We start from the raw sequence: 25375 nt of genomic DNA, 5'->3' as shown, positions 1-25375 counted from the left end.
TATAACCATCTTCTAGCCAGAGGCAACCATAAAACTGCAGCCTCTTACATGAACCAGCTCATTCTCCTCCAGCATTTTCTTCAGTATTTTGTTGCAACATACACAAATAAGAGAGTTAAAATGTAATTTGCCTTTAATTGGGAAAGTGTTTCAAATTGTCTTAGTATTTAGTGGACTTAAGCTTGAAGTCAGCAAACTGAAAACACTTGGATATTCCAGGTTAAATATTGATATCCAATAAAGAGCAAGTAGTAAAGCATTTGATTCTGAGGCATAGTCTATTTATTTTGAATATGTATGTGTTTGGGGTTATGTGCTTAACCTGAAATTTTAAACTATGAATGCACGTGGAGCTGTTCTGTAGAAGATGTTTCATGTGACTCTTTGGTTGTTAGTTGCTGTTGGTATACCTTGTAAAGAGAGGGGTTCCCAATAAAACCATAATACTTAAAACTACAGTAGCTCCAGGGGGCCTTATTTTGATTATCCTAAAGGTATCAATTTTAACGTATTTTGGTGAACTAAGTGTGTCTGGCTAGCATTTTACACACAGATATCAAGCTTTCAAGCATGTGGAACAGGGAATTGGATTTGCAGTTGTAGTAATTTTTTGGGGGGCGGGTTGCTTTTTTTTTGTAACACTACAAGTAATCCTTTGCAGGCAAAATGAGTGTCACTCCCTGGTCCTTTGTGGTATGTAGACCTCCTTTATGTACCTGTTAAAAATACTTCTTCCTGATTTCCATGCTGAACCTGGTGGCGTGGGCAGCTATCTGTCTTCACTTGGGAGGGACTGGCATTACACTTGGAGCCCAGACAGGGCACCTCAGTCACTGCGTGGTGATGCTGTCTGTTCAGAGGTTTTGTTGAAAACTGTCCATTTAGCTGGGGAGCAGGAGAACTCATCTGGGAGCCTCATTTCCCTCAGGCTATCAGCACTGCAGCCTGACTGTGCAGCTGCACTTGAAGTCTTCCACAACAGCTGAGCCACATGCAGAACTCTTGCCTGGCTCTGCCTGGCTTTTAACAGATCCTTGTGCTAGAGGAATAGGTGACTGCCTTCTGTCTTACGTCAAATTGGCTTGTTTCTCCTTTTTTTTTTTTCTCCTTTTTTTTTCTTGGGAGATATGAGCAAGGTAATTTGACAGTCTGGAGCTGGGCATTGCTAGATGCTTCATCTGTGAAGACAGCACCCTCTCCTTTCCCTGTGGTGTTTAGGAGAGTAGAGGTTAGGCCTGACATTGGCCTTTGAATGCTCCTGGAATATAAATTAATATGAGCTATTATTGGGTGTCCAGGAGAGATGCAGCTCAAGTTTCTGTAGACAACAGTTTTGGGAGAGCTTTGTTACCAGGGCAACACAGTTTCTCCTGCTCAGATGACAGCATTGGCTGCTTCTGCTCTGGGGCAGGCAGCCAGGGCTATAGCACAGACACGCCATTCCTTACACTGTGTTCGCACTACCCATGCTTCTTGGGAGTTTCTGATTGTATGTTTGGCTTAGTAAATAAGCAAGAGTGAAAGCATGCTTTGAGGGCTGCGAAAGAGTGTGAGCAAACAGCAGTGTAAATGTCAAAATATCAGAAACAGTGATTTGTAGTACAGCTACACTAATGGACAGAAATAAGCTTGGGATTATCTAAAGAACAAGGGTAATTTTGTTGCTGTGCTTTGGGACATGAAGTGGAAAGAGTGGCCGAGGCTGTGGTGGCTCACTGTAGTGCAGTGAGGCTCCCCAAACTGACAAAGGTATGTGTCAAGTGCCAGTTTTTACAGCTTACTTGGGCTGTGGGGAAGGAACCTCTTCTCCCTTGTTGCCTCCTCTATCCCCATTTTCTGCTCAAGTCAGAAGTGGTGGTAAAGTACTGGCTGCTAGGAAACTGGCTTAAAAATTAATTCCGACAATAAAATTGAAGAACCATGCCACAGGGATGCTGGTGATGGGGATTAGAGTTATAAAACCAAAATATCTTTCAGTTATTTGGGAGGTTTATGAGCCAAGTGGGTCAGGAAATTATATAATTAAGTTTGGTATTTTTTTAATCAATTTCCTTCAACTGATTTAAGACTTGCCTTCCAGAAGAGGTATAAATGTTGTTGGCCACTTTGCTGAAGACTTGTGTATTTTAATGTACGTATCCCCCCATCCTTCCATCAAGAAACAGTTGTAGTTTATACTCAAAGTAACTGGCATTTGCATACATCTGGAACTGGGTCTTCATGAATATGTTAGTACGTATGATTAAAATGGTGACAGTTTTTGGAGAGAGACTGTTATAAAAGAATAACATGACAGCAAGCCTTGTAAATAATTGTTGATTGAACTTTGCAGTAGACAAATGTTAATTGAAAGATAATATGAAATAAGTTAATGTGAAAGATCTTACTAAGATTTATGGCTTATTCTTTATTTCAGGATAATACCACCGATAACAGAATAATATCAGAGTCTTCTGAGATGAATGAATTTGAAACTCTTACTGCCAAGTTCCATTTTGTTGATTTAGCGGGATCTGAAAGGTTAAAGCGAACAGGAGCTACAGGAGAAAGGGCAAAAGAAGGAATTTCCATCAACTGTGGACTAGTAAGACTATACAACTTGTTCCCATAGGTTGTTGGTACTATCTTCTCTTCCTTTTTTGGATCACTTGGTTTCAGTAATCCCTAAAGTAGAATAGCGTTGAGTGAACAAAGACTGAGCTTTGCACAGGATGTGATAGTGCACATTGATTCTTACTGGCTCCTGGCTTGCTGATGTTTTGTCAGTTGTATTAGACCGTAACTAGCAAATTCTAGTACTTATAGCTTATGGAATATACTTAGTTACTTTAACTATTAAAAGATATTGTAAAGTACCTTTCATTTTTTTAACTTTTATTTTTTATTGTGTCAAGATCCAAACAATTGGAGAACATAAGCAGTTTATAAGGAGTACAGGCATGTGAAATGTGGACAATGAGTCAGCTTAATTCATCCGTAAATGCTTGGTTTTTATTACAGTTATGAAGTACAATGTAAAACAACCCCAGGCAAAACACAACTAGAAATAAAATTTTTCATTTATAGCATCACTACTTGTTTTGTTTGAGTATTGGGTCTCCATGAGGCTTTTGATTAACTTTATTAAATGTTTTGCTTAACATTTACTTATCTCCATTGAAAAGTAGAGCTGGTGATTATCAGTGGAGATTGTAGTTTTATGCCTTTGTTTTGAGCTGCTTGGCTGAATGGAGGCTCTGTGCACTTCACTTTTACAGACACAAATATATGTTTACTTTCTATATGAAAATGTGTCTCTTCTGGTCTAGTGTGTAGTACTACAGATAGATATTCTGTAACTAGAATTTTCTTAGTGATTCTGTTGCATGACAGTGGTTATATTCTGTAGATGTACTGGTTATATTATATGGAAGAGAGAATTTACTTCAATTTCATCACTGATTATAAGCACAACAGAAACTTCAGATGACATAGGTGTATCCTTAACAAACAGGATACAGAATGCACAAAGGTGAAAATCAGTGTGATAAAAACAATGTCTGATCACAGAATTTCCATTTACAATTAATTCCAGGCCTCAGCATTGGGAAACAGATTAAAAGGGATTTAAAGAGTTCAAAGCAGTCACAGTGTATACTCAGTTTGTCAGCTGCTGAATGCAGTAAGACCATTTTCAAGATCTAAGAACTGTCTGTACAGGGTGCCATCTAGAGGAATGCTCTTTAATTTGGCATATAATTGAACTACATGCAGTTGCACTTTAGAAATAGCTTTGCAGCCAAATGTTAGTTTATAAACTTGAGTTAGACCCTTTGAGCAATGAAATAGGACAGCCACAAATGACACAATTTTAGTCCTTAAATGCTTAAATATTCATCAGACTTTCCTCATTTCATACTAGTAAGGTTAGTAAATTCTGTTTTTTTTTCAGTGTGAATGCCCATACTTAATTCTAAATCTAGTGTAAAGCAGGTTGATAACAATTTTAAAACGAATATAGCTACTGCCAGAAGTGGAGATCAGCTTTAATAATCATGGAAAGCAAAAGTTTGTTACGTGAAGGAATTCTAACTTTAGCTTGTGAGTGACATGAGAGAGTGCAACCAAATTGTGCAAAGCACTTAGCACTTGCAGGTATCAGGTTGCAATTAATTTGATTCACTGTTGACAGCAGAAAAGTTCATAGATGTCTAGTGTTAAATGCAAAAATCCTAAGAATTTTAAGTTTGATGAGTATATTTATTTCAAAATATGCAGACTCCATTTTTAGCTGTTTTTAAAATAAAACTATTCAGGAACTTCTTTTAACTTATGTGTTGCATGATTTGGTGTTTTGTAGCTGGCACTTGGCAATGTAATAAGTGCACTGGGAGATAAAAGTAAGAAGGCAACTCATGTACCATACAGAGATTCAAAGCTTACAAGGCTACTTCAGGACTCTCTTGGGGGAAACAGGTATGACAACTAGAATATTTTATGCGTTTCATTGTGAATGAGCATGAATGAGTACGTTATCTTCAGAAAGTAAAATAAATATTAAACAATGATAAAATAGCCAGTCTTCTCTGCGAGAAGGTTCCAAAGATAAATTACTCTTGTGGTAGAAAACATGAGCAATGCAGGGAAAAGATATTGTAAAGATGATTTTTGCATTGCTCTTTTTCAGCGCTGTTGTATCTTTACTAGCCATGAGGCTTTGAGTTACTTAGAAGTTACCATTTGCAGGACAGGTCATTCCTATGAAGGCCTTTTTAGATTATAGATAGCATAAATGGTAAATTTTGTTATTATGCTATAGCCTTGTTAATTATAGCATAGTTTAAAGATGTGATGAGTTTCTCCTTCAGCATTTCAGTTACTTTTTTATTTAATGGTACTGAATGGTGTGCTCTGATTTTGATGCACAGGAGCTTGGAGTTGGCTTACCAGAGGCATTTCTAACTTTCGGTAAAGATTGCATACCTCAGGGGTATGTTGCAGCTGTCCATTTATCTGATGTTGGATTAGAGCCTAATAAAACAAGCATTTCACCAGAGTTGTTTGAATGAACCTGTCCTTGTATACGTGCTACACATACAGGAAAGAGGGTCTTTGGCCTCTTGAAGCTTTGTCTAAGCAAACATTAACAAATCTCTTAAAATACAGATGTTGTATTTGTAATGTATTTGTAATTCATGCCATCTATGAATACAAGAGGAAGCATAATTGAGGATGTTTTCACAAGGTAATACTCTTCTTCCTCTATTTAATCAAATACAGCTGACTCCTATTTTTTTAGGAGGGCAGGAAATTTTCTGGGCATTTCACAAAGGACCAGGGACAAGTGAAAAAATTCTTGAATTGTTGCTCTGCTCTTCAGAGAGAACTTTAATAACACCTGGCAGCACTGCAGTGTGAGGAAAAGCATAGAGCCAGATAAAACAAGTAAAAGGCTAGAATTTTCAGAAGTCCCTAAGGGGGGGTGGAATTCAGAGTTATGGAAAAAAATGGGCAGAAATCAGGAGCATAGCTGCTGTCTTAGCTAGTGCTGGAAATAACTACCAGTAGCACTTCTTGATTAAATCTGATACCAAATACACTGGCTAACAGCCATCTTTTTCAAGCCACTTCTAGAATTGCACTTTTGTTGAAATATTATTTTGACTCTAAAATATTTCCCCATCTTACAGCTCCACTGCTCCCCTGCCTGGAGAAATCACAGTTTAGTGTTGGGATTTAACCCCAGCCAGCAGCTAAGCCCCCCCCACAGATTTAACAGCACAGATGTTAAAGCTGTGGGACCCACACATCATTTTTATTTCTGTGATAGACATTCTGAGACATGTCAAATGAGCACTTTGCTGTTCAGGAAAGAGTTATTCATTGTAGCATAGTTTCCTATCCATGCTTTGGCAACCAGAAAGTGTAGGAAAGCTAAATTTTAATAAATATGCATTTATTTTTCTTTCTGGGAAATTAGATTGTTAGATTTCTGTTAATGTGTTCCTCAGCTTTCCAAATTTCACCCTAGGTATCACTGTCCACATAATTGTCTCTTTGCAAATTCTTAAAAAGGTTTTCTAGTAGAGAGGCTGGTTAGATTGCAGTGAATCCCAAGTTAACAATGATGCATTGTATCACTGCACTATTATCACCATAATTCTGATTTTAAATATAATGCTGAAACTGTTCTGAAGTAGCATTTAAATGTTAATGTTTCTTGAATTATTCAAGTGAGAATATGGAGTATTGGTAGTTTTGGAAAAATTAAAACTTTTGTAACTTCCAACCCTAGTCTATTATGCAATTCAGATAGGAAGGTAGATTTCAAGTTCCTCAGTTTTAAAGACAGACACCTAACAGAACCAGTCCTCTGATGTTTAGGAAGGTAATGCCATTCTCAAATGAAAGCACAAGTAGTTCCTGGTATCAAAGATTTGTTCTTAATCTTTCATATTCTTATCTTGAACGTAACTCTGCAGAACTGATGCAAGTATGCTGGAGGTCTGAGGAAGACATACTGAAACTGAATCTTCCTTGTGTTCTCAGGCTAATTACTCTTTGCAGTTTAGTTCCCAGTGTGCATGGTGAAGGTAATTGCCTCACAAAGGGTTGCAGGGGTTAATTTGTTTGCCTCAGTCTGAAACTGCAAAAAAGTGAGGATCAGTATCCAGTCTGCCTAATGCAGATACTGCCCTGCTGCCCTGGAGGCAGTGCACTCTTCCTACAACAACAATCTAAGCCTTTAAAACAGAGAAGCAAATTCCTCTGAAGCCTGGAGCAGAGTACTCAATCCAACAGACATAGGTGTTTTCCCCTGCCTGCTGAGAATTTAGGCCATGTAGGCACATTCAGGGTATGCTCTACAGCTGGAACTCTGGTTCTGACTCCTCTAGGCTGTTCTTATCTGATGTGTAATGAGTGTACTCCAGGGAGCGAGGGAAGAGCCCCCAGTTCCTCCATCTGCCTGTTAAATGATGAAACCACTTTGTTGGAATGAGAACAGTTTTGCCTTTTACTGCTTTCATCACACTGGCTCTTGCTGGTCTGTCTGCTCAGTCTTTCATTTGGAGCATGTTCTCACCCTGCATATCCCATGATGGGATGGTTATAGGGTTATAGAAATTAGAAGACAAGACAGTTGTTCATGGCTCTTTTGGGCCTAGAGCTCAGGTCCTGCAGCTTTTTGTGGAAGTGCTCTAAGCCATGGTGTTACGAAATGTGAATAAATACGGTTATATCTAGATTTTCTAAGGCTAAGTACTAGCTTTTGAGTTTCTGTTGGAGAACAGGAGGTAATTTGCAGTGGAGGATTCAGACAGTTTGGACCTCTATAAAACCTGAGGTAGACAGTAGATAGCTGAAACAGTTTGCACATGCATGGACAGCAAAGATGAGCATTTAGGCAGCTTTCAGATTATGTAGGTAGGCACCTCAGGAATTAGAGTAGGCAGCTCTGACAACTGCATGGTCCACATCACTATTTAGGACTTCAGGTTGATAATCCTAAATTACAGTTTATGTATGATTAGGTAAACTGAGTATAATTTTAAAACCATTTATAGAAACACCAATTAATTACATTTACAATTTTACATGTACAACTAATGATCTAGCATTTCCTATGCTAGGGTGATACAAGATGTAACAGTGCTGAACCCTGAGGTTAACAGTCTTGTCCTGTGAGCTAGATAGAGGAATATTTTCCGAAATATTATGAAGTCACTACCCTTGTTTTGCCTTCTGCCTCAAGGCCTGTTAGCCTCTCTCTAGTCCTTTTGTTCCTAATCATAGAATCATAGAATAGTTAGGGTTGGAAAGGACCTTAAGTTCATCAAGTTCCAACCCCCCTGCCATGGGCAGGGACACCTCACACTAAACCATGTCACCCAAGGCTTTGTCCAACCTGGCCTTGAACACTGCCAGGAATGGAGCATTCACAATTTCTCTGGGCAACCCATTCCAGTGCCTCACCACCCTGACAGTAAAGAACTTCTTCCTTGTATCCAGTCTAAACTTCCCCTGTTTAAGTTTGAACCTGCGACCCCTCGTCCTGTCACTACAGTCCCTAATAAAGAGTCCATCCCCAGCATCCCTATAGGCCCCCTTCAGATACTGGAAGGCTGCTATGAGGTCTCCACGCAGCCTTCTCTTCTCCAGGCTGAACAGCCCCAACTTTATCAGCCCGTCGTAATACGGGAGGTGCTCCACTCTCCCTGTGGTGTTTCACGACATTGGACTCAAGTTGATGAGGAAACTCAAATCCTAATTGAGACTCAAATCCAACTTTATTACAATCAAGCCCTTTTTATCCCCCTGTTTGGTACTTTCCCAACCTGCACAAACATGCCATGTTCAATCTCATTGGCCCCTGTAAAAACCTCCAGGTAAACAGTCCAATCACAATGCTGCAGACCTTCTCACAACCCCCGCGTCCTGTGGCCTCCAACTGAGATTCCCGCCACAACGGCATCCTGGCCCATCCTCCCAAGGCTTGCTCTTCCACCTTCCCTGTCCTTCAATACTCCAACTCATCGCCCCAGGACTTGTCAAGCACCAAGGCCTCAGAGCTCATTCCCAAACTCTCTTTCATGCAAATATTATTGCCTTCACTCCCCACATCCCCCATCACCCTCGTGGCCTTCCTCTGGACTTGTTCCAACAGTTCTGTGTGCTTTTTATGTTGAGGACACCAGAACTGCACACAATACTCCAAGTGAGGTCTCACAAGAGCAGAGTAGAGGGGCAGGATCACCTCCTTTGACCTGCTGGTCACACTCCTTTTGATGCAGCCTAGGATACGGTTGGCTTTCTGGGCTGTGAGTGCACATTGAAGCTGGCTTATGTTCATTTTCTCATCAATCAACACCTCCAAGTTCTTCTCCTCAGGGCTGCTCTGAATCTCTTCTCTGCACAGCTACAGGCTGACCCAGGTGTAGGACCTTGCACTTGGCATGGTTAAACTTCATGAGGTTGGCATCAGCCCACCTCACAGGTGTGTCAAGGTCCCTCTGGATGGCATTCCTTCCCTCCAGCATATCAACCAAACCACACAGCTTGGTGTCATTGGCAAACTTGCTGAGGGTGCACTCAATCCCACTGTCCATGTCAGTGACAAAGATGTTGAACAAGACCAGTCCCAACACCGATCTGTGAGGGACACCACTCGTTACTGGTCTCCAGCCGGACATTGAGCCATTGACCGCATCTCTTTGTGTGCGGCCATCCAGCCAGTTCTTTATCCACTGAGTGGTCCATCCATCAAATTGATGTCTCTCCAATTTAGAGACAAGGATGTCGTGTGGGACAGTGTCGAACGCTTTGCACAAGTCCAGGTAGATGACATCAACTGCTTTACCGCTGTCCATCAGTTCTGTAGCCCCATCATCGAAGGCCACCAAATTGGTCAGGCAGGATTTCCCCTTGGTGAAGCCATGCTGGCTGTCACCAAGTACCTTGTTGTTTTTCATGTGCCTTAGCATGCCTTCCAGGAGGATCTGCTCCAAGATTTTGCCAGGCACGGAGGTGGGACTGACTGGTCTGTAATTCCCTGGGTCACCCATTTTCCCTTTCTTGAAAATGAGGGTTATATTTCCCTTTTTCAGTCATCAGGAACTTCACCTGACTGCCATGATGTTTCAAATGTGATAGACAGTGGCTTAGCAACTTTATTTGCCAGCTCCTTTAGGACCCGCGGATGGATTTCATCAGGTCCCATGGACTTGTGCACGTTCAGGTTCTTAAGAGGGTCTTGAACCAGATCCTCTCCTACAGTGGGCCCAAGGTCTTCATTCTCACAGTCCCTGAGTCTGCCTTCCCAGACTTGGGGGGTGTGGTCAGAGCATTTGCCAGTGAAGACTGAGGTAAAAAGCCATTCAGAACCTCAGCCTTCTCCAAATCCAGGGTATCCAGTTCTCCCAGTAGCTTCCAGAGGGGGCCCACATTGTTCCTAGTCTGTCTTTTATTTGCTATGTACCTATAGAATCCCTTCCTCTTATCTTTCACATCCCTAGCCAAGTTTAATTCTAACTGGGCCTTAGCTTTCCTAACCTGGTCCCTAGCTTCCCAGATATCCCCGTACTCTTCCCAGGCCGTCTGTTCTTGCTTCTGCCTTGTATAAGCCTCTTTTTTCCTTCTGATTTTCCTCAGCAGCTCCTTATCCATCCGAGGGGTCTCCTGGCCCTCCTGCTGCACTTCCTTCTAGCTGGGACGCAACACTCCTGAACTTGTAGCAGGTGATCCTTGAGAATCAGCCAAGGGTCTTGGGCCCCCCTGCCCTCTAGAGTTATATCACATGGAACCTTACTAAGCAGGTTCCTGAAGAGGCCAAAGTCTGCTCTCCTGCAGCCCAGGTCAGTGAGCTTGCTGCACACTCTTCTCACCGTCCTGAGGATCTCGAACTCAACCATCTTGTGATCCCTACAACCAAGGCTGCCCTGGAGAGTCACATTTCCAACCAGCCCTTCCCTGTTGGTGAGCACGAGGTTGGGCATGGCACCTCTCCTTGTCGGCTCCTTTATTACTTGCAGAAGGAAGCTGGCTTCCACACAATAGAGGAACCTCCTGGGTTGCTTGTGCTGGGCCATACCATCTCTCCAACAGGTATCAGGGTGGTTGAAGTCTCCCATGAGAACAAGGGCCTGCGAGTGTGAGGCTGTTCCTATTTGTCTATAGAGTGCTTCACCCACAGGGTCCTGATGTGTAATGCTGACCTATGCTTCTATTGTTCCAGTCAAACACTGATGATAGCATGTGTGAGCCCTTCAGATCGAGATTTCATGGAAACCTTGAACACATTAAAGTATGCCAATCGGGCACGGAACATCAAGAACAAGGTGATGGTTAATCAGGATAGAGCTAGTCAACAAATAAATGCTTTGCGCAGTGAGATTACACGGCTACAGATGGAACTCATGGAATACAAAACAGTAAGTTTATCCTATTAGGATTTCTCCTGCTTTAAAATGCTTATAGCTCTACAGCTTAGTTTTCGTTTGGCTACTTCTACTTCATACATTAAAAAAAATTTGAATAGCAACCCAAACATAAACAACATTTTGAATTCCTTTGATCACCATATGCTTTTAGAAAATTTAGATTGAATTCCCAAAGGAAAGGTAGACCAATGAATGCCAGTGATGTCAACAAATGCTGCATGTTCGTTACCCTTTGAAAGGCAAAAATTGAGCTTGTGCACATTAATGAGTCCAATTACTGCTTTTAAAAACTTACTAGACAGCTGAACAAGTTGTGTTTTAAAAATACATGTTAAATTATAAGGCAAATACTCATCCTATCTCCTGCAATTTTAAACAAAAAAATGTTCTCAGCAGTAACTGAGGTTATCAAACAGTGTCATCTTCCTTTGCTATCTGTATTCTGATTTGATTAAGAATTGACATATCATTTCTTAATGTCCCCAAGAGCTTGTATTTCAGACTAAGACAGGATCCAAATGTTAATGTGTTGGCCAAACATCAGTGTCTTGGAAACTATCCATATATCCATTGTTGTAAACTTTTTGAGAGAAACTTATCTTTTGCTATGAGTGTCTATTTGTAATTTCAAGTAATCTGTTGATTGCCTTTATTAAGATAAAAATTTTTTGTGTGTAGGTCAGCTTTTATTAATAATAAAATATATTTACTTAAGGGTAAAAGGATTATAGATGAAGATGGTGTTGAAAGCATCAATGACATGTTTCATGAAAATGCAATGCTCCAAACAGAAAACAACAACCTGCGTGTTAGAATTAAAGCAATGCAAGAGACTATTGATGCGCTGAGAGCCAGAATAACACAACTTATGAGTGATCAGGCCAACCAAGTCCTAGCCAGAGCAGGTATGCTGTGGGTGCATTATGTATAAACTGCTTCATAAGTTCATGAACTTAAATTGGTTGTATGCTCTTGCTGTATGGGTTCCTTAGAATGAGGTGATGCCTTTGTAACTGTAATGAAGGACTTGCTTTGGCACAGATAAGTTCCCATCTGATTCTTTCTTCTGTTTCGGAGACTTCTATAAGCAGAAATAGTTTGGTAGCCTGATTTGACAATTCGTTTAAAACTATGAGCAACATGAAATGTGAAATAACACATTTGGTCAGGAATTATTTATATGCTTAGCTACACACAGAATTAAATAATTTGCTTTGGGTGAGGAGCAGGACACAGATGGGTGAATGTTGGCTCGCTTTTCACCTCATAGGATAATCAACCCGTTGATTTACCTTGACTGCATTGTTCTTCTTAAGCATTGTTTGTTAGGTTACTTTTGATTTATGTCCATGCATTGTTAAAAGGTGCTAATATGGAAAAAAGTAGAAACAGTTACTTGTAATAATTCTGATCATAAGGGAAAAAGGAAACAAAAACTTAATGCAGTTTAAGGAGAAATGTCTTTAACAAACCAGGTAAATCTAAACGTGTAGCGCACATGACTGTTTCTATTTGCTGGTACCTTGTGCGTAGTAGCTGTATCCAGATGTTTGTATGGTTACTGTTCTTTCTCAGTCTTTCTCTTACCCCACTTCTCCTTTCTGTCTGTCCTTCAAAGGAGAAGGAAATGAAGAAATCGGCAACATGATTCATAATTATATCAAGGAAATTGAAGATCTCAGGTATTTGCATAACATGTATTTGAACAATTTTTACTAACAGAAAAAACCCCAAACAAAAAAACAAATGCTGCACCAAAACAGCTGTTTTTCTTTGTGGGGATTACTTTAGGACAGTGGTCCTTCAGCTTCTAAAACCATCTGGTGTTGTTCCTGACCACAAAATAATTAAAATGTTAAAGATGATACTGACAGTAGAAATGAAAATAAGATGGTGCCTAAATAGTGATGATGACTTGATATTGCTGCATAGAGGGCAGCAAAACTTGGAATGATTGTTATAACTTCATAACCTCATATATGAATGATAGTGCTGAGAAATTACTTTTATGAATTAATGTTAAACCCCCCACATCTGCTTTCTTTCTAAGCTAAAGTATTAAATATTTTAGATATTTTTATTTCTGTATTCGTTGAAGGTGTATTATGCAAAAAAAAAATAATGTGGCATATTCCCAATTAGAGCTTTTGTGTAGCTTTCATGTAATGCATATAGATATGTAGCGTATGCACATATGTATCTGTACACGTAAATGTCCATGCAAACACACACACATATATGTATTCTGTCTAGTTATATGTGTATTTTGCGTATATAATCCACTGTGTAAAATGCTCTCAAGGGATTTACTACACTTGTATTTTGTGAGACTTTACCTTGATTTGCGTTTTTTTTTAAACTGAAAGTAATGCATTGCAGTTAGAGATGCACCTCGTGCATTAGCAATACTTGCAATTCATGCTCTACAATTCTTCCTTTTTTCTTCTTTTGTTAAGAGCAAAATTATTAGAAAGCGAAGCAGTGAATGAAAATCTTCGACGCAACTTGTCAAGAGCTTCAACAAGATCCACGTACTTTGGTGGCCCATCAGCATTTTCTGCTTCTATGCTTTCTTCCGAGAAAGAGACAATGGAAATTCTAGATATAGCCAAGAAAGATCTAGAAAAGCTGAAGAAAAAAGAAAGGAAAAAGAAAAAGAGGTGGTGTATGACTTACGATGCTATTTGTTTTCTCTTTATTCGTAGTTGTTGCTGTGTGGGTTTGGATCCTAAATTGCTGTTCTTTCGAACCCTTTTGGGCACTGAAGTTAGAGGTGTTTTTCTTTTGCATCTTTTCTTCCAGGGAAATATGCAGTATTTGTAGAAGGATGTCTCTGTAATCAGTTTTTCTGATGCACAGTGGTAAAAGCACAGGTGCTCTCCATTGATTTTGATATTTTTATTTTTTTTAAAAAAACATGCCTGAAATTCAACATAAGTTTAAAAAAAAGCAACCCAAAAAGTAATTTTTTTTTTCTACCATATGTCAAAACTGAAACAGCTTTCTGAAGAAAAGATATTCTGAATAGCTGGGAATTCTTTGGTAGCCCTTGGAACTGCTTCTTTTCTTTATTTCCTTCTTTTATGAATGTCTTTAGTTTGAGGTTTTCTAATCCTCTGCAACATCATGCTTTGCTGGTCTTTGCCATCCAGCTACTCATCCACTAAAATGCTCATCAACACTGATGCAAATGCCTGTTCAGACAGCAGTTAGTACAGCAAGGATCTGTTTGTGTACTCTCAGACTCTGATTCCATTAGAGATCTTACCCTTTTCTTTGAGTTTTTCCACACTTCTAATCCATTCATCTTTCTACTAATGACCCTTCAGACTTCAAGTTAAAACTAAAGCAGTGTAAGTCTAGACTATAGTTGAAGTAGATTTGAGTTAGTAATTTGAGGTCCTATATAAATCCATTGATGGCATGAATGTCTGATACTTGTAGAGAACATTCATTTTAAGAACAAACCAATTCTTCCTTTGTATAGAATTTTTCACTACACTCTTATAGTTTTATGGGGATTTTGATAGAATTTTATGTCTTGTATCTGTAAGAACTTGAGGGGAAGGATAGAAGTATTAAATGAAATCAGCAGAGTGTTCTGGCCTTTCTTCAGCTGAAACACTTCAGTATATTCTGTAACTGTAAATGCATGAATTGAGAGATTTGATTTTGTATGTTTCAACAAATTCTAGAATTGAACATGCATTTAAACACATGCTTAGACTGAGCCCCAGTTGTTAGGTTGGGGCCTGAGTATTAGGTGGAAGACAGGATGTTGACCAGTAAACCAGATAAAGTTTACTATGTATGTTGAGTAGTATCTCTTATTGTTGGAGGTGATCACTTGGAAAAAAACAGATCGTAGTTTTACCCTGCATACAGTAGTAAAACGCATGGTGGTTTATTCAAGGGTGTGATGTTCATAGTTTTGGTTTGTTTTCTTTTTGTCTTTTCCAAAAGAAGCTTCAATGTCCAGTCACACTTGCTCATACCAGGACAATATCTTGTGAATGGGACAGCAAAGTGGTCTGATCCAGAAGTAGGAATTACTTACCAGAAACTATTTTTGAGATCGGCTTTCTATCCTAGTGTTAAAGAATAGGAGAACCATAGGAAAATTTAAGTTGAAAAAGACCTTTTGCGGGTCTTGTGTTCTATAGAATGGGATCACACTCTTCAAAGTGCTGATAAAGTTTGAATCTATCTACCAGCCCATCGTCAGACTGCTTTGTAATAAATACGTATTTGAGGTGCGTATGTTAGGAGAAAAGGATCCTTAGAAGCTAAGAAATGTTAGAATTTGAGGGATTATGCAAATAGTTTGTCATACTTTATACCTACAGAATGCTTCTAATTAATGAAGTGCAAAGTCTGTGTTCAGGATATATCACTGTGAATTTTTAATTGTATTGATATTTCAGGAATTAGTAATGGCTATGCTGATAAACTGCAAAGGGCCCATTTATCCTGCAGTTTGGTAGGGATTCTTTGCTCTACTTCTGTCTTCTACAGGCATTTTGCTGCTTTTACTTTGCTTATTTTATTATTTATTTTTTTTAGGCTTCCTGTTCTTTTAAAGTTGTTTAACTAGTGTTTTCCTATTAAAATGGGATTCATAACCCTAGTTACTAGTTCTGCCCTATCTGCTACCTTTCTTCGTCTGTTTCCTGGTTATGGGTCTGTACTATAAAAGGTGCAGAATTCTAGATATGTACAAGTCATCTAAATTGTTGTGAGCTAGCTTGAAGATCTAAGAGCCAGTTTCTGGATGAACAGCAGGTATGTACTGCTGTATACCTGTAGCCTTTAACAAGCACCTCTCAAAATTTATCAGCAGCAGTTTATACATCAGTAATGTTTTGGCTACTGAAATACGTGCTTGATTGAAGTGTCCTAAAGTGTGACCTAGTCATCAGAAGTCCCAAAGCAAACCTCTTACATTCCTTTCAGTTATTAGACAGCATTACATACCTGGTAACCTTTTTTGACAGCTGTCTTTTGATTCCCCTAACCTTTATTAAACTAAATTAGCAATAAAGTTACACAGGGTTCAGCATATTGGCTCCAAGCCGATACTGAAGGAGGATGGCAGGCAGTGTGAGGAGAAAAGGCAGCAAAAGCTCTTGCTCAAAACTTGCTCGTAATGGGAGCATGAGGAATTTCAGTAGTTGCTGAAATTTAAACCACCTCTACACTTACATAAGTCATGAAGACATTTCTTTACATCCACATTTGCTCAAGAGGAAAAAGTACAAGTAGAAGTACTAACACTTTTTCCATCTCACTGCTTCCAATGCCTATTTTATGTTAATTTATTTAAAAATAACAAGCATCATTGGCATGTACTTTTTGAATCTCAGGAAAAAATAAACTGCAGTTTTCTGCGTTTTATTAAAAAAAACAAAACCCCAAACCAAAAAAATAAATGCAGCTTAAAGATTTTTATATGAATTATATTCAGAATATATGATTTAGAATATTAATGTTAATGTTCTCATTACTATTTTATATTACAATATTATCTGCACGTATAAACCTAGTGCTTGGGTTTTTTCTTATATATGTTGCTAAGGATATATAACTTATTCAGTGGCAGTAGTTCTTGCAATTTTACCTGCCAATTTGAAGTGGCAAAAGAGGAATAACCTTTTTTTAGAACCAAGAGATTTTTTTGAGCCCATATTAATAATCATACTTAAAGTGAAACATCTCTATCTAAAACTTCTTCGTTAGTGTAACTTGAATTTGCAGCTGTTGACAGTGAAAGACTAGTCATTCTACAAATGCTTCTTCTTTGTTTTCTATTTACTTTCCAACTATGCAAAATGTATTGCCTTTTTACTACTTGTTGTCTCTTTTAAAATTTTGTTTTAAACTCCACAAGCTCATGTATCATTTTTTTACCTTCTTATCACTTTTGCTTTTCACTGTCTGGTTTGTCCTTCATTGGCTTGGCCTTCCAATACTGTACCTCGTGCTTTTGAAGGCTACAGAAACTTGAGGAAAGCAGTCAAGAAGAAAGAAGGTTGGAATATTTCCCAGGTTTTTAATTACCTATCATTTCAATTAACTGGTTATCATACATGAATAGAAGTTGGGCAGATTCATAAATACTTCAAGAGTAGTTCATTTGGCTTTTCAAAATTCTTCCCTGTTCTGACTTGCAGCAAGTGTGTTAACTGGAAGAAACCTCTTGAGGAACTGAGGTTGACTCTGGGATTTCACAGTGTTGAGCAAGTGTTTTGTGGGGAGGTGATGGCTTTGGGAGTTGACATATAATAAAGTATATTCCTTTCTTGCATGGGCTATATGGAATGAAATGTGGGAGGAAGATGCAAGAGCTTATATCGTATGAGATATATAGCAGGCAGCGTATGACAATAGTAGTGCTGGCATGTGAGATCAAGAAGGTCTTGGACCTTCACACCTCAGTTAAGTTTGCTGCTTTTATTTTGGAAGTAATGTGACTGAAGCCTTAACCATTCCTTCTGTTCAGTTTCAGACAAAGCAGTACATAATGTAGTTGGTCATAGAGCAGTTGAGGACACTAAAAGGGGAAATAAGGAATCTCTTTTTTTTGTCAGCTGTCTACTCTGATCCAAAAAATCCCTGCTGAATTCATGCAGATGATGTGAATCCACAGATCAATAGCACATGAATTAAGCAGTACAGTTCTGCCTGGAAGAGCTGCTGAGAACTTGTGGAAATGAGATTTGTTTGGCTCAGTGTTCCCTGTATTCCACATCATGCAATCCTAACCACAATTTTTCATTAGTACCCCTGTGGTGTCTAGCCCTGTCCTATCATGATTTCCCTTGGGGATGACTTTGGGTTTGTGCATATAGCACTAGAGGGACTGACATTTGGTCTGTGACGATTTACAGAGTGCTGTTGATTTTTGAATTTTAATTGTGATGTCTCAAATGTGCATTTAAAACCTCAAAACTCATCCTTAATGGGTAATGCACCAAACCTTTAAAACAAAACAAAAACAGAAGCCTGGTGTAATTTGTACAAGCCATCACTACAGTTCAAGTTGCCAAGAGTGGAAAGGACATACAGATACTTGACTTAAGATTTAGAACCATACTCTGAAAAATGCCCACCATGGAAATAGACTAAAATATGAACTTTATTGTTGGGAAAATTTCTTTGAGACAGTCTTACTGCAAAAAATCAGTATTTCTCAACTGTCTTTGTTGTGGCAATACCTATTTTGAACATGTCCTTGATATCAAAGTAGATAACTGTACGATAGTTAGGGTTCATACATAAACTTTCAAATGACTGTAAGCACAGTAGGCTCTGTGAGAGTGTAGTAATACCTGTAACGCATCCTGTACCTGCACGCTGTTGTTTTGTTTTTTTCTTTGTAAAAGCTATCCTGGGTATACTGCAACTTCATACAAAATGAGTACTGATCTAGTATATGAAGATGTTGTATTCTGGTTCTCCCACTTGTGCCATGTGCCCTAAACCAATCATTAGTATTATTTTGCAAGCTAAGTTTAATAGTAATTAAGCATTGCTTTATTATCTTTGGGGGTTTGGAAGCTGCATTTTACCTATGCCCAACCTTTGTTTAACTAAACTTTGCTTTTCATCTTTATTTGGAACTGCAACTTATTGGTTTGGGGGATGGGATGCACATGCCATTTCATTTTGTGAATGTTTTCTCTATGCCTCTTCTGCTAGTGTGAAAGAGGATAACACAGATAACGAGCAGGAGAAGAGAGATGAAAAAGGTACTTCAGAAAGAGAGAATAATGAATTGGAATCAGTAAGTATTTAGAATTTTTTGGTTATTTGTTCATTGTCTAAAGATTTACAAGGGTTATAGGGGGATGGAAAAGTGCGTGTGCTTCATCATTCTATTTTGTATGTTTTGTAGGAGGAAATTCAGGAAGTAAGTGATCATGAGGATGAAGAAGAGGAAGATGATGAGGATGAAGATGACATGGAAGTTGTTGAAAGCTCAGATGAATCAGATTCCGACTCTGATGAAAAAGGTGATGTCAGTGCAATATTGTGTAGAATTTTACCAATACAGACTGTCATTCCTTGGGGTTTGGTAGGCAAGATAGAATGTTGCCAACCCACTGCCCATCATTCTGTGTGGATTGGATGTCCAGTGAATTGTATTTTTTCTATGGTGCTAAAGCATGTAATAGACATTTAGGATCAAGTGTCTCCCTTGACAGATGGCTTTAAAATTAACCAGAGGCCATCAGGTGTTTGATAACACATTTCTTCCTTGGTTAGAATATTCCAAGTGTAAGATTTAAGTCCCTAATTAATTTTAATTTGGAAATGGGTAGACTTCAGTTTTGAAAGACTGAAAGTCCATCAGCCTCTCTCATTTTTGTGTGGCATGCAACTTAGGACTGCTGAAGTCAGAGACAGCACCACCAGCAATTCTTTCATGTGAGCTGGGCCAAATGGGCAAGCTAAGTCTGTTGATTCTTTCTTGTCTGAGAGTCACACAAACCATTAGGAGGAGCTGCAGAACCTGGAAAAAAATCCTCAACTGACATCTCTATTCTAGAGCACAAAATCTTCAGCCAAGAAAGTACCTAACTGACTAAAGAAATTCAAGTTTTAAAACCTTAACATACGGGTTAGTCCTTACTTTTTCCTCCTGCTTTTCTCATTCCCTTCACCATTCCACTCCATGATTGAGGTGGCCCTTCTCTCCTCAGAATTTTGGCTGTATCTTTCCAAGAGCTAAAAGAGAGAAAGTCTTCCCTTGCAGTCTGCCAGCAGTTAAATTTTCCTTTTATAACTTGCTGTGTTATTCTGCAGCCCTGATGTGACTGAAGTCTCACAGCCTTTTGTACATGAAATGAGAGATTGCTGATGTTGAGATTTAAATGTGAATAATTACAACATATGTAATTATGTTGGTGGTAGTTAGCAACTGTGATCCAATGACAGATGCCTTTCCCTACCTCTTCCCCAGTTCTGGGATGGAAAGTGTTTAAGGAGAAGACTTTACCATGACTTGCAGACAAGTTTTGTGTGCTGCATTGTGTTTTGTGTAGAATTCTCCTATGCACAATTTAGACGTTGGGAAATTACCCTAACGTAGGGTGTATCCATATGGTATCCTTGCTGTTATTTTAACAAAAGTCTTAATTTTTAAACACTTTTTTTAATTTTAGAAAATTATCAAGCTGACTTGGCAAACATCACCTGTGAAATAGCCATTAAGCAGAAACTGATAGATGAGCTAGAGAACAGCCAGCGAAGGTTGCAAACACTGAAGAAACAATATGAAGAGAAACTAATGATGCTACAGCATAAAATTCGAGACACTCAGCTTGAAAGAGATCAGGTTCTTCAAAACTTGGGTAAGAAATGCATGATCATTTAAATCTAGGTGTTGTGTCAAGAGATAAGAGTCGAATTTTTGCTACTTACATTGCTTCCTCTTTCAAATGTGATAAGAAATTACAGAAAACAGAAATAGATTTGTACACACAATGCCAGTGAATCAGACTGTACATATTCTAGTTTCTACAAGAACTGAGAGAGATTATTCTTTTTAAAAGATACTGCTATTAACAGTTGAATAAGCACTTTCAGGTTCTTTCCTGTTCTTCCTTCCCTCCTTTCTTTTGATTTGCATAATAATACAGATTAGGATCAGTGGCCTTTCAGAGAGGTTTTACTGACCAAACATTTTTGAATATGTAACAGTATTGAGATGGAAAACTAAGTCTGAGTCAGGAAGTCCTATGCCACAAATAGTTGAACTCTGGGAGAGTCCTGGGGGAAGTGGTTTGGGTTTTTCTTTCTTTTTAAAAATATACTATCCATGCTTCGTAGTTATACTTTATATGCTTTTGTTGTTCTTTTATTCTTCCTTTTTGATTAGTGACAGAAAAGGTGTACTAGGCTTGGCGACTCTTGGGACTGTTGTTACGATCTTTGCAGATATGTGCGAACAAGCATGTATCTATCTGTGTCTTCAGGTGCTCAAGTATTTGTTGCGTAGTGCAAAGAAATCAGGAGAGTGTTAACACTTGATCTGTTATCCAAGAGCACACAAGGTGGAAAGTACGAAGCAGTGCAGGTGACAGGAGCTAGAGGCAAGTTCAGTTTTTCAAAGATATTGCAGGTAATGCTAAAAGCAGAGGAAGCAGTGATCTGCTGTGGCTGGCAAAATAAAATATCTGGAACAAAAGCACATTAAGAATTCCTTTTTGCTCTAGGCTCTGTAGAGACCTATTCAGAAGAAAAGGCAAAAAAAATCAAGTCAGAATATGAGAAGAAACTTCAAGCCATGAATAAAGAACTGCAGAGACTTCAAACTGCACAAAAGGAACATGCACGATTGCTTAAAAATCAGTCTCAATATGAAAAGCAGCTGAAGAAACTGCAGCAGGAAGTGACAGAGATGAAGAAAACCAAGGTATAGTTCAGTATATTGAATTGTTGTACAATGAGTGTTTACTGAAAAATGGGTTGAAATCTCTTGTGCATTTATCTGCCAGGTAACCATTCTTACTGTCAGCTGCTTGAAAGTCCGAAAACAGAAAAGAGATGAAGACTAGGCTGTTCCTGGGTGAGAGGGGTGGCTTTTAAGTTTAATGAACAGAAATTGCAGTACCAAACATAGAGAAGTTTGAACTGCTTTTTAGCTGTTCTTCAGCACTGAGTGAAGAAGACAGAGGTGGAGGAAGTAGATTGCTAAAAGCATGTAATATAATGGAAGATGGCAGTTTGAAGAGGAAACTCCATATGAGTGGGGTCAGGGAACAGCACTTGAGTGTAAGCTTTTCTAAATGATGACCTCTTTACAGGTTCGCTTGATGAAACAAATGAAAGAAGAGCAGGAGAAAGCTAGAATGACTGAGTCTAGAAGAAACAGAGAAATTGCACAGCTTAAAAAGGAACAACGCAAGCGAGAGGTGATTTGTCACATAAGAACTTTCATTTGGAATAAACATCTATCATTAAGATGATCACCTGCTTGCAGGGACACACCCTGTGTATATGCACTCACTAAAGCAGACATGTACCCATCTATTTTCACAAGTCAAAATGCACATGAATTCAGTTTGACTTCTATGATAAGTTCCTGGCTCCTACCTTCTGGTGATAGCTACAAGAGAAAATAGAAGGCTTATTGATTATGATTAAGTATATCAGTATTATTTTATTAATGAATCTTTATAAAACTATTGCTACCACCTTGCTTGCATGCAAGTACTCTTTTTTGATAGGGATTTGGTTTAGTGAAACACTTATTTTCATTCTGCAGTAGAAAAATCAAGAAACTATTGTGACTTGACCACTTGATGTCACGACAGTTTTGAAAACTTCTATTAGTATATAAAGGTCTCTTTCTTAGGCAATACAGTCCTTGTGTCAGATAGTAGAAAAAATACTATGTGCTGTTTGTATTTTTTCACAGCATCAGCTCAAGCTTCTGGAAGCTCAGAAAAGAAATCAAGAAGTTATCTTACGCCGCAAAACTGAAGAGGTATTGTGGTATAAAAAAGCCCCAATAATTCATCTTTGAAACCAGAATGATTCTGTATTCCTGTTAGAACACAGCTCTGGGGAAAGGTAATGGTGTCTTTGCCCTCCATTTCAGGTCACAGCCCTTCGTCGGCAAGTAAGGCCTCTGTCTGATAAAGTGGCTGGAAAAGTAAGTCGAAAGCTGAGTCTGCCTGAGCATCCTATGCAGGAAGCAAGTTCTAGCTCATCAGTTGAGCATGATGGTTCAAGAATAGCAACGCAGCAGAAAATGAGAATTCCTGTTGCAAGGGTTCAAGCATTATCTGTAACTGCAACAAATGGAACAGGGTAAGGGCTGAAATGGTTTGGTACTGTCTTACGGGAAATGAAAATTACATTCACTTTCTAGAAGATAATGTGATGATGATACTTACTGCAGTAGTTATTTTTCGAACTGTTGTCATGTAATGCTCATAAAATGGGCAGTTTACCATTATCAAATGCAATTTGAGTTTTGTGGGTTTAAGATTGTGTGGAATAATATATAATGGCATTAAAGGACAAATCACATTAAGAAACGCCAAAATTTCATGATGCAGTTAATTTGTTCTTTAAAAAGAACTCTCCTTGGTGGTTCAATCCTGCAGTGTTCTTAAGTACAAAGAAAAATTAGTCAGAAAACACAAGCCAGTATATTAACCACTGTGTTTTGAAGCCTATCTCCTTGTTAAATAGAGGAAAAGTGTTGGGTAGCATTTGATTTCATGGTGTATCATACAAGATGCCAGTGTTTTATACCTGTTTTTCAAGTGCAGTATATCAGAGTACAGTAGAGTTCAGGGCTGGGTGTAGGTATCTATTCTGGTGCAGTGAAAAGCTGCAAGAAGTTCTGCAAGAAACTTGTCTATGAAAAATATTCTGGCCTGATCATTTCTACAGTCAAATGTGTAACTGGACTATTACAGACTTAGGTGTTTCTCTTGAATTTGTCACAGAAAGAAATACCAGCGAAAAGCAGTGACAAGCAGAGTTTATTCCTCAAAGGCAGCCAGGATGAAGTGGCAGTTACTTGAACGCAGAGTGACTGATATAATTATGCAGAGGATGACCATTTCCAATATGGAGGCAGATATGAACAGGTTACTTACGGTGCGTGGTCTACTATTCACTGTTGGCTGTATCAACGTAGTAAATAGAGAACAGTCCATTTACGTTTGCTGTAAATAAATTGCTTTGATGGTAGCACAGGCAAAGTGACTTGGAATCCATTGCAGTTAATGAATATGCTCTTAACAAATCCAGTAAACATTTGGACCACGTAGTTATTGTGCTCAGTAAGAATTAAAAAGCACATTAAAGGGGTCACGTGCAAATATATTAATATATTCATCCGCATAACTTCCTGTAGATATCATGATATGTTAAAGTATAACAAGGAAAAGAAACAAAAAAAGGGCACTTAAGTACCCTAAGTGTTTGCTAATCCCTTTTTGTATGAAATTATATCTTTGGGGAAAACAGCAACGTGAAGAGCTTACAAAAAGAAGAGAGAAGCTTTCAAAGAAGAGGGAGAAGATCATCAAGGATGGGGGTGGCAATGAAGCAGATAGAAATGTCCAAAACATAAATGAAGAGATGGAATCACTAACTGCGAATATAGACTACATTAATGACAGCATTTCTGACTGCCAAGCAAACATTATGCAAATGGAGGAAGCAAAGGTAGGTCAAATATTAATGCAAAAATGATAAAATGGAGAAAAGACATCCGTTAGCCTCGAAGATGTTCTTATTTACAAATTAATTTTGCTTTGGCTAATTATTGACACACGAAGTGAGAATTGGTGAAGACTTGGGTGAAGCCTGAAATAAAGAATTTTTATTTAACTGAACTTTCAGATCTGAGTTTTAGTTTTAATAGTGTAATTCAAGTTAAGCTTGCAAAGCATTTACATGTTGAAGCTGACGCTTTCTATTCTGCTAGCATTAAATTATATAATCTTGGAGCTGGAGGCTAGCAGCTTGTATCCTCTTCCTGCATCTGTTCATATGCTTCCACTCCCTTGTATTGTTTTGTATACTTTAAATACCTCTAGAATTTTTGTATATGAGAATTTATGTGAATTGTTTACTTTGCATTTTAGTATATTTTCAATTATGGAACAGTGGCTTTCTGTACAGTGTTATGGGGTGACTTTTCAAATAGTAATTGCCTATATTATGATTGAAAAGAAATCTCAGTATTACCAAAAGCAGTGAAATCCAAATGTGCTGTTGCGGTTTAAGCTCAGCCATAACTCAGAACCACGCAGCCACTCTCTCACTCTCCCGCCTTCCTCCCCCCTTCTCCCGAAGGGATGGGGAGGAGAATCGAAAGAATGTAACTCCCACGGGTTGAGATAAGAGCAGTCCAGTAACTAAGGTATAACACAAACCACTGCTGCTACCACCAATAATAATAATGATAAGGGAAATAACAAGGGAAGAGAATACAACCGCTCACCACCTGCCGACAGATACCCAGCCTGACCCCAGCAGTGATCTAACCCTTCTGGGTAACTGCCCCCAGTTTATATAGTGGGCATGATGTGCTGTGGTGTGAAATACCTCTTTGGTCAGTTTGGGTCAGGTGTCCTGTCTCTGCTTCCTCCTGGCTTCCCCTCCTCCCTGGCAGAGCGTGAGACTCACAAAGTCCTTGGTCAGAGTTACTGAGCAGTAACTAAACACATCGGTGTTATCAGCGCTGTTCCCAGGCTGAAAGTCAAAAACCACAGCACTGCACTAGCTACTAAGAAGGAGAAAAAATGACTGCTACTGCTGAACGCGGAACATGTGGAAACTCTTATAATGTGCATCATACCTTACATGATGCAGCAAAAAATCCACCACATACAATCTTCTAGGTATCTTGGCACATAGTTATCTGAACTGTAATACTTATCCATATTTTTATGTGGCAGCCCTCTCCCACCTTGGGCTAATCTGTGCTT

The 25375-nt window shown here is 38.8% G+C and overlaps 1 protein-coding gene across 9 annotated transcripts in view; it reads left to right on the top strand.

The window, feature by feature from the left end:
- The window catches only part of KIF21A (kinesin family member 21A), a 91397-nt gene that overhangs the window by 36727 nt on the left and 29295 nt on the right, over nucleotides 1–25375 (top strand). For 5 of the 9 annotated variants that reach the window (XM_061366218.1, XM_061366219.1, XM_061366217.1 and 2 more), the window contains exons 6-21: nucleotides 2417–2584; nucleotides 4340–4455; nucleotides 10712–10907; nucleotides 11632–11821; nucleotides 12535–12598; nucleotides 13373–13576; nucleotides 16906–16944; nucleotides 18615–18699; nucleotides 18811–18928; nucleotides 20081–20269; nucleotides 21134–21333; nucleotides 21725–21832; nucleotides 22339–22407; nucleotides 22522–22733; nucleotides 23381–23534; nucleotides 23907–24107. In XM_061366218.1, coding sequence (XP_061222202.1) covers nucleotides 2417–2584; nucleotides 4340–4455; nucleotides 10712–10907; nucleotides 11632–11821; nucleotides 12535–12598; nucleotides 13373–13576; nucleotides 16906–16944; nucleotides 18615–18699; nucleotides 18811–18928; nucleotides 20081–20269; nucleotides 21134–21333; nucleotides 21725–21832; nucleotides 22339–22407; nucleotides 22522–22733; nucleotides 23381–23534; nucleotides 23907–24107 — 2313 coding nt within the window. The remainder of the gene's footprint in view (nucleotides 1–2416; nucleotides 2585–4339; nucleotides 4456–10711; nucleotides 10908–11631; nucleotides 11822–12534; nucleotides 12599–13372; nucleotides 13577–16905; nucleotides 16945–18614; nucleotides 18700–18810; nucleotides 18929–20080; nucleotides 20270–21133; nucleotides 21334–21724; nucleotides 21833–22338; nucleotides 22408–22521; nucleotides 22734–23380; nucleotides 23535–23906; nucleotides 24108–25375) is intronic. The other 4 variants (XM_061366223.1, XM_061366222.1, XM_061366226.1 and 1 more) reach the window with 1 other exon arrangement.

Source organism: Neopsephotus bourkii, unplaced genomic scaffold (genome assembly GCF_033783945.1).
Source record: "Neopsephotus bourkii isolate Nb327-2 ecotype Australia unplaced genomic scaffold, CSIRO-AGI_Nbou_v1 NB_1328, whole genome shotgun sequence".
Lineage (NCBI taxonomy): Eukaryota > Metazoa > Chordata > Aves > Psittaciformes > Psittacidae > Neopsephotus > Neopsephotus bourkii.
Note: the sequence above shows the minus strand (reverse complement) of the source record. Positions and strands in the feature narration are given on the sequence as shown.